The sequence below is a fragment of the Parambassis ranga genome, chromosome 19, assembly GCF_900634625.1.
Source record: "Parambassis ranga chromosome 19, fParRan2.1, whole genome shotgun sequence".
In the NCBI taxonomy this organism is placed as follows: domain Eukaryota; kingdom Metazoa; phylum Chordata; class Actinopteri; family Ambassidae; genus Parambassis; species Parambassis ranga.
Genome location: NC_041039.1, coordinates 3,504,315 through 3,513,945, shown reverse-complemented (window position 1 = coordinate 3,513,945; position 9,631 = coordinate 3,504,315). Strand labels below are relative to the sequence as shown.

The window sequence follows — 9,631 nt, the reverse complement described above, 5'->3', positions numbered from 1 at the left end:
TACACTTCTCTTTTTTGACTCTCCTCTGCTCTCTGAACAAGCCCAATTTTCACTGTTCATCCCCACAACTGACGTATGAAGTACGTTTTTTCACAGTACATATAGATCAGGGGAAAACCATTAAAAGATGACCGATGGATCATTCAGCTTCTAGCATCGTATTGCAAATAGTTCACCAAAATGACACAAGACACTTGCCCTGTGGATTTTCTCTGCTACTTAGTCCAGGCAAGTCCTAACAGCTTTGCTTTCTTAAACAGTTAATTACAGGAACTTTTTTAAGTAAGAATATAGATTGATAGGGATTAGGAATAGGGCTTGACACCAATCACAGTTTCCAAGAAGGTCCAACAAACACACCATTTCTCAGTACTACCTGCTGGGACCTAGACTATACACACACGAGAACAAAGGTTTTAAGAGAATGTCACATTCACAGAATTCAGCTGTTATGTGCTCTGAGTACATTAAAAGTTGTAGCCTTTGTGGTGGATTTTGGAGAGAAAAAATGAATACAGTAGCTAACAACCTATTCAGTTGCTTTATTATTTATTATGAGTGCTGCAGGGATAATATATTTTTGTATGTCAACCCAAAACTAGGCACGACACTTGTTCCCTGGACAAAACAGGAGTTTCTGATACACACGCGGGGCAAGACGCCACTTTTATGAGTTTCATTGCCTGATATCTATATATATATATATATATATATATATATATATATATATATATATATATATCTGTACTACACTACAGTCACAGTAAACAAGCAGGTGTCCCATGTTAAGTTTTAAGACTCAGACTGAACTAATATTACATTCAATAATTGATACAACATGGATCTCTTGTGTCAGACAAAAGCCAGTCTCAGTCTCACTGTCACATGTGCCTCTGACCAATCAGGCCATGGGAAAACCTGCAGACTTGGAAGATCTTGCCTTCCTGTGTTAACGCAGTGTGGGGAGGGGGGGTGGGGAGGGGTGCCTTCTTATGTGTCAACCTCAACGGGAGTGACAAGTATTTTATTGCAGGGATCAAACACTTTACAAGGCAATAAACAGCTTTTACATTTACTTCAACAATACAGCACACAGACAGAGGAAGAAGACGCGTCTCTCCCCTGGCCCAGACACTATTCATCTGCTCACACCAAAGCACCGGCTTCTTCAGCTTCTCAAGGCCGTTTTCACATATGAACAAAATACAGAGAATCAGATGCACTGCAGAGGCTTGTCCTTGCTGATGCATGCTTAACACTACGATTTATCTGAGAGGTTGCACTCATGAGATTATTTAATTCCCCTCTCACACACAGGCAGCAGAGGCATGTCGGAAAGTGGTAGCTTAAAAGTCTCTTCTACTTTCATTCCCACTAATACAGACATTTACTTTGTTTGCAGGGATATAAGTAAGCAGGTTTTTCATGTTGTGTAAACTGCATATCTTGCATATGATCAAAAGCAGGGTAGGACATTGAACCTGGGTACTGATGTGAATATACATGCCGACTTTACCATCACACTGTACAGTGGAAACACTAACAGCTGTTGAAAAGACAGCTGATAAATGTCATCGGATGACCATTCCAATCATAATCATTTATTTTACAGACATAAAATGACCCCAGATATCTTCTTCAGGAATATGGTGGTTTTCTGTTTCTGTTATCTAAAAGGCAAAAGTCGACCAAAGACCCCCCCCCCCCTTCACTGTAGTTTCTGTGGGATCACTGCTAACTTTTCCTGGGTTGAAAAATCAATGGATCCAGGCTGCAGTTTAACTGATGATGAATGGATTGAGGCCTGCAGAAAGACTTGTGTCAGTAGCTGGAACTGTTCCACTCTGCTCTGTAGCTGAAATCTCTACAGTCAGATCCAGAGATCAGAGATAGTGATGTTAGTAGACAAACAGTGATTGACCTCATGCTGAACCTGGAGCCTCACACTCCCTCTGACCTTTGGGAATGCACTTCAGATTACTACCTTAAACTACAAACCCCAGAAGTCCCAGTGTGCACAGTGCGTTGTATATCAGCATAAACACAGAGCTGTGTACCGACCTGAATTATTCTTCAGTACAAAGAGTGACTTGAGGAAAACAACCTGTATTTTTTAACACTTTGAGGGGTACATACATGACATCTTGTTCAGGTTTATATATTTTGTCATTTGGTTAGCATTAAAGCTGCATTTAGTTGTACTTTTTGGACACTTGGGGGCATTTGACTAGTTGTAGCAAAGATGTAGTACCAGCAGCAACATAGAAGGCTGTCCAATAAGCACTCTGCTCTGCCACCATGTAGCTTATGTGCACGAAAGCATCACTTAAGAAATCAGACTGGTCAGCATATGTTCTCTTATACAAAGTTTGTGTACAGCCATGAAAGATTACAGACAAATTTTACATATGAATGTTACCCTCACCCTAGGTATGTGTAGGTGTTTGTTGCATGTATCTGTATCTGTATCTAAAACAGGTAAATTAAAGCAACCTTACAAGTCACAGGTGATCAGAAATCTTGCCATTACCCACTAATTTCAGTGTAAAACATTTCATAAAATGTTTCTGTCATCTTCTCTTCATACAGATCTTAGGGTTAGACATCAGAACCTGGTCTTTATGACCCACATGATGCTTTAAAATTGAAATGTGCAGTACAAAGGTCCCTCTGCATGTACTGTGTGTGTGTGTGTGTTTGTTTGACAGACAGTGAACTTGGTTGCGTGTGAGAGTTCACTGAGATGTCAGGGTCACATGCAGGTCAGCCAGCGTGCGAGCTAGGGGGAGGAGTGATGCAGACATGCACACACACGCAGGACTGTTCGCCAGTTGTGCTGACTACATGCTCTTCTTCCTGTGTGTGTTTGCGTTGGTGTGTGTTATTGCAGTGCATGTTTTGGTCATCAGGTTAAGTAGGCCTATGGGCAGAGATACCAAACACATTAACAGATGTCTGATCTAAATTTATCGTCTGTCTGTCAGCTCTTGCAGTTGTGGAACAGTATGACATCTTCAGAGGAGAGTCCTCAGAGTAGAATGTACTCTATGTAGTAGAAAGTTTAGAACAGGTCTGATAAGCAGTTTTATAAAGTTACCACTTTAAAAATTACAGTCAGTACAACCTTCACTCAGCTCTACAGTAAAAATGACGAACCTTAGGATCTAAAACCTGCAAAAACATCTACAGAAAATAAGTTCACTGAAAGATTCACTTAAAGAACTGAAGTAAATGAATATCTTAGAGACAATAATCCATCATTATTGATGGTCTATGTAATAGCTCCAAATAAAGTACATATACAGTACAGCACAAGACCAGTACAGGTCAAATTACTTACTTTGTAATTTGTGTAATCTGAATTTAATTTTTTTATTCTCTACACTTGAACTTCCTTTCACCCCCTTCCCTCCCACCTCTGCACTGCTCTATCACACCTGAACAGCAGAATCCTGTTTCACATATTCACACAGTCCTGTGAAAAACTCAGCAGCTACAGCATGGCCAGCTGGGCATCCATTAACCTGACACACGTATATTTGTACTATTTACAGTATTATTATGGAATGATTATCTTAAAAGTCTGGTCTGTTGTTAAACCACATGTTACTATAAAAGCAAAGACTCAGATACACGCAGCACAATGGTTTCAGATACACACAACAGCCTGGTCTGCAACAATATTAACCTAGTGAACTAATCAGACTCTATGTCTGTGCTGTGAGTCCAGGCCTGTGTGACAGCTCACCTGTCAAAAGTGTGTGAGTACAGACTGCAACTAAACATTATATTGCGACCGGTCCGATTTCTGCAGCGTCAATAATTAATAGTTATAAATAATCAATAAAGTTCACCCTTCTGTGTGACGTGCAAACATGTGCACAAGTGTCAGTCTGTCATGTGGATCAGCCAAAAACTACAGTGTGTTCATAATCAGGTTACATTCATTATTGGTGAGTAAAAACAGGTGTATGTGTGCACCTGTGACAACACACAAACTCAGTTCTCTGTTCATAAAACAGTGTTGGTGCTGAGGTGGAAAAATACATATAGCCATCAACCTGTGTGCGTAAAATAAGTCTGTGTAATATCGCTGACAAAGACAGAGGCTCTAAATTTGGTTGAGCTATTTTGACCAGTACTGGGTTTAATTTGGACTGCTAAAGGACAACACTAAATGACATGATGACTAAAATAAGTGTCCTGCTATGTTACTTAATCCAAATGATCTGTTCAGTGTAAAATAGTAATATCTGAGGTGCCTCAGACTACCAGAAAAACATCCGGGGCCCTGTCACAATGCACAGAAACTCAAAGGGGGAAAGGGCATTCTGGTAGATCTGATTATATGTCCAAGTCTATAGTTGCAACCTCTGGGCTCCCTCCTTTACAAACACACAGTCAACCAGAACAGACACATCCATCCCTGCAATGTGTCGCAGCCAGGCTGTCTCTATCCGACTGACGCACACACACACACACACACACACACACACACACACACACACACACACACACACACACACACACGTTATTGCAGGTCGTAAAAACGCAGAGTGAGGATGTGGTGACTCGGCTGATGAGCGCTCCCTACCCGGTGTTTACTTTGCATGTAGTGTAGCCCGGGCTTAACCTTGTGCGCGCACGCGTGTGTTGCTGTGTGTGCGTGGTACGCGCGTCCCTCCGCCTGTCTCTGCTGACCGTAGTTTGAACCCGCGAAGACTGATATCATTTTTATAACGCGCTGGCACACACACCAAGAGAGAGAGAGAGAGAGAGAGAGCAGGTTAAAGTCTTCTTTTAGATTAGAAAGAGGTTCAATGTGAAAGAGTCAACCAGAGGGCAGCGAGGTGTTAATCATCATTTCATCTCTCATAGTCAGATCCTGCCTCATTGTTCTATTGATATATCATGAAGTCAAGTGGCCTGAATAGGTACAACCACGTGTATAAATCTGACGATCGCATGTGGTACAAAATATAAATGAGAAAATGAGATTAAAAAGTCGCCTTCACTGTGTGGGACCCACACGGAGAGGGATTAAGAGCCCCTAAAATGTGCTGCTTAAAAGCTTTTTGCTCCTGAATGCAGGCCGCCCCTGCAGGCATAATTACTGAATCTACACGCGGGGCTTAAGCCAAGGTAATGAGTGTGTAAACTAGCTGCCCTATTTCCAACAAAGGCGTCTTGGGACGCACTTCTATTGTCTCGGAGGGAATCATCACCTTTTCTCAGTGAAATCCGGCGCGGATTGTCTGCGTGCAACAGGAGGTAGGGATTAAAATTGCGGCCCTTAGAAACAAATGGTGAAGCAAGGCAGCCAGTACAGGCCGGAGGCGGAGCCGAGCGACACCCACAATTAAAGATGAACTTTGTGTGAACTAATTTATCTGAGGGAGGAGAAGGTAACAGGCTGCCCGCACTCCGGTAGCCTATAAAAGCGCTGGATGAGCAGCGCAGGGTCTCAGTAGCTGACAGAGCTCCACCTGATCTCATACCAGCGCTCCAACAAGACGCTACAAGACACTGAAGAGGCTGCAATATGGCTCTAAGCACCCTGCTGGCCACCTTCCTCTGCACCATAGTGCTCCCTATCCTGCTGTTCCTGGTGGCTGTGAAGCTGTGGGAGGTTTACATGATCCGGGGCAGAGACCCGAGCTGCCCGAGCCCGCTGCCACCCGGATCCATGGGCATACCTTTCATTGGAGAGACGCTGCAGCTCATCCTGCAGGTATGCTGACTTTTCACAGGGGAACACCCCTTGATGCACGATGAGGATGCCGCATAAATTATGAGAAAACTTGTGTTATTATATGACACGACACCTGCAGGGTTAAACCTCCTCTCCTCTAATTAGATTTGCACTTCTAGTTTAATTCTGTTATACCGCTGCTGAAACGTGTTGCTGATACTCTGATCTAATCTTCACCGCAGAGTAGGTTTAACCTCTAAGCAATATCAACTTTGATTCATTGTGTGTATTAATCATGCTTCTCTGTTTATCTGGGCTCTGTGTCCGGTTTGCAGAGGAGGAAGTTTCTGCGGATGAAGCGGCAGAAGTACGGTTACATCTACCGCACACACCTCTTCGGCAACCCGACGGTGCGCGTCACTGGCGCGGATAACGTCAGGCAGATTCTGCTGGGAGAGCACAGGCTCGTGTCCGTGCAGTGGCCCGCTTCTGTGCGCACCATCCTGGGCTCAGATACACTGTCTAACGTCCACGGAGCTCAACACAAAACCAAGAAAAAGGTAAGCTGGTCGTTTTTAGTCGAAACGTTGCTGAGCGTCACTAAATTCTTATCTTTGATACTTCGTGTAATTAATTTACTATTTAGAGAAAACAATTCAACATCTCTGCTCAGGTGAGGTAACTGATGAATCTCCAGCAGCGTATAGGCAACGCCCCCTAAACACTAATAAGCGCAGGTGCTGTGCCACGTGAAGGCTGGAAGAAATTTAAAGACATGATCAGTCCGTCAGCACAGTCTCGCCCGAATTCTGAACCCAGCAATGGTAAAAGGATTAATGTACCAGAGGGACATGCCAAAGCTGCGCGCTCCCATGACAATATCAGGAAGATGCGTCTTACAATTTTTGGATATAGTCTGACATAAATATACTTTTTGTTCAAAGTCAAATCACATAATAATATTAATAATAATAATAATAAATGGCTTTTAAACAAATCCATTCTATCTGATATCACTATCTTTTCAAAAACAAATGAAAGGAAAAAAACAAGCCCCTAATCCACCATTTCTGTCCTACTCCAGGCTATCATGCGGGCCTTTTCCAGGGAGGCTCTGGAGCTGTATATCCCAGTCATCCAGGAGGAAGTGAGGACTGCAGTGAAGGAGTGGCTGGCGAGGGATTCCTGTGTCCTGGTCTACCCAGAGATGAAGCGTCTGATGTTCCGCATAGCCATGAGGATTCTGCTGGGCTTCAAGCCAGAGCAGATCAAGACAGATGAGCAGCAGCTGGTGGAAGCTTTCGAGGAAATGATCAAGAATCTCTTCTCTCTGCCCATCGATGTCCCTTTCAGTGGACTGTACAGAGTAAGCAACACAAACACAACAAACACAAATCAAGCTTCTGTATTTAATATAAAGCCATGGTGTCAGTCTAATCTTCTAACATGTCTTTTCTTTACCTTGTTCTCTTTTTCCTCATTCCTCTACTTGTCTCTCTCTGCTGTTCCTGCTGTGTCCTCACTGTCTTGCAGGGTCTGAAGGCCAGGAACTTCATCCACTCCAAGATAGAGGAGAACATCAGGAAGAAGGTGCAAGAGTCGGGCAAGGAGGTGAAACACAGAGACGCCTTGCAGCAGCTCATAGACAGCAGCAAGAAGACGGGAGAGCCATTCAGCATGAAGGTACACAAACTGTCACATGTAATATCAAACCACATCATCTTATGTTTTCTGTCATTATGAGGATAGCTTTAGGGGGCCTAAAATAATTCCACATGTCTACTTTTGTGTTTTACAGGCCATCAAGGAGTCTGCCACAGAGCTGCTGTTTGGGGGTCATGAGACCACAGCCAGCACTGCCACCTCTCTGGTCATGTTCCTGGGCCTCAACCCAGAAGTAGTGGACAGAATGAGGCAGGAACTACTGGACAAGGTTATTATATATACTGTATACGTATACATCTATAAAATTCAGTTCTGGCAGTTTATTGATAGTTTAACGTCAACATTACATAATGATATTTGAGCTACCCTTACCCTTGAGTAATTGTCATTTTCAAAGGAAGACTGTGAGCTCATGGGGGTGCTAATTCAAAATCATTCATTCACCTCTTGTAACCTAAAGTTGGTTACAAGAGGTAGTACAAGGATTAACAATACCATGTCCAGCTCAGAGCTTGCTGCTTTATAATCCACAGTAAGGCTAGTGAATGTAAACACAACTGGGTTTCCCTGAGTCTGTAGTCACGTTCACACAGCCTGTTCTGTGCCACACTGTTGTGCGGTTTTAAATTGTCTCGTAGCGCCAGTTATTATGGGGCAACTAATATGCTAAGATGAGTTCAGCTCATGAGTGTAAGAGTGAAAAAATAAAAACATTTTTTTTCTTTGTTAGGAGGAGCAGGGGCTGGACCTCCAGAATCTGAACATTGAGACCTTGGAGCAGTTGAAATACACAGGCTGTGTCATCAAAGAGACCCTGAGGATCAACCCTCCTGTCCCTGGAGGCTTCAGAGTTGCCCTCAAGACCTTTGAACTCAATGTAAGCAAATATCTCAAGTAAAAAAATGGGATCATACAATGTAATATTAGACCACTATACGTGTAGACTGCATCTTTCAGACGTGTGAAGATGTTGGTTTGACACAGGCAGCATGAACATCTGCCAACATTCTTTGAAGCACAGAAAAGCTGCACCTTGCAAACTGAAAACATACTTACCAAGTGTTTCTTCTCACCACCTCAGGGCTATCAGATTCCCAAAGGCTGGAACGTTATCTACAGTATCTGTGACACCCACGATGTGGCGGAAATCTTTCCCAACAAAGAAGAGTTTCAGCCAGAGCGATTCATGACTAAACCGTCTGCAGACTCCTCCAGGTTCCAGTACATCCCATTTGGTGGTGGCTCCAGGATGTGCGTGGGAAAGGAATTTGCCAAGGTTTTGTTGAAGATCTTCCTGTTGGAGGTGGTCACAAAGTGTCACTGGACTCTTTTAAATGGGCCGCCAACTATGAAAACAGGCCCGACTGTCTATCCTGTGGACAACCTGCCAACCAAGTTCACCAGCTATGTTCAAAATTAAAGAGTTTTGCTGCTGAGATAAGAGAGTGAGATTTGACAAGGTTTTGTTTGTTCTTAGGACACTGATTTGAACACAATGTTCTTCTCTGGGTTTATGTAAATGTATTTTTTTGTTGTTGCATGGGCTGTAAATATTGTAGATTACCTAAAGAATGTATTTTATATTATAATTGACTGGATTTGGTATTTTTCATGACATGAACAAATGAAATGAGAGGCACTATATACACTTACATGGAACACTTTAATCAGCTCAGAGGTGTATCTATAGGATTATGTACATAATGTATGTAATGTAGAGATGTTTATATAACTTTTGTATCTTACCCCAACATATTTAAGTGATTTATGTTATATTCTATGACCTTTTATTTAATAAAAAAACATTTTGCAAAAAAATGTTTATTTTTTCATTTATGATTGCCCAGTACACGCTGGACTGTGCCGTGTTGTGTGCGACTAAAATTGTGTGGATGTGGACATCACAGAATCTACCCTGTAGTATCTGGCTCCAAGATGTTAGCAAGTCACGTACCCAACACTACTGAGTCCACACCATTCAATCTTATTGTATGTACTAGTTCTACATCTGCTAAGTCCTTTAAGTAAGTTCACTGTTGCCAACAACCAACCTTGTGAAAAGTAGATTAGTACAGAGCAGCAGCTTTGTCTGAAACTGTGAAGATGTAGCTCATAGCTGAAACTGAGCTGTGTAGTGGGTGGTCCTGAGACACTCACACATTTCATCATGGTCAAAGAATCTATACATTGTAGCTTGAGAAGAATCATGGGAGAAATCTGGAATCCATAAAAAGGGTGCTGATGACCCTGACAGATGATCAGAGTGAAAGAGAG

The 9,631-nt window shown here is 42.6% G+C and overlaps 1 protein-coding gene across 1 annotated transcript; it reads left to right on the top strand.

The window, feature by feature from the left end:
• The first annotated feature begins 5,481 nt into the window (after positions 1-5,481).
• Positions 5,482-9,099, top strand: cyp26a1 (cytochrome P450, family 26, subfamily A, polypeptide 1). The gene is made up of 7 exons (XM_028430198.1): positions 5,482-5,731; positions 6,028-6,252; positions 6,777-7,058; positions 7,226-7,375; positions 7,491-7,625; positions 8,088-8,234; positions 8,439-9,099. Exons 1-7 carry the CDS (start codon positions 5,543-5,545, stop codon positions 8,775-8,777), a joined length of 1,467 nt encoding a protein of 488 aa, XP_028285999.1. The 5' UTR covers positions 5,482-5,542; the 3' UTR covers positions 8,778-9,099.
• Positions 9,100-9,631: the final 532 nt, after the last annotated feature.

Excerpts from the sequence above, each read along its gene's own strand:
- cyp26a1 (XM_028430198.1), top strand. The coding sequence starts at position 5,543 with ATGGCTCTAAGCACCCTGCTGGCCACCTTCCTCTGCACCATAGTGCTC. Across the intron at positions 5,732-6,027 it reads CGCTGCAGCTCATCCTGCAG|AGGAGGAAGTTTCTGCGGAT; the intron begins GTATGCTGACTT and ends TCCGGTTTGCAG. Across the intron at positions 6,253-6,776 it reads AACACAAAACCAAGAAAAAG|GCTATCATGCGGGCCTTTTC; the intron begins GTAAGCTGGTCG and ends GTCCTACTCCAG.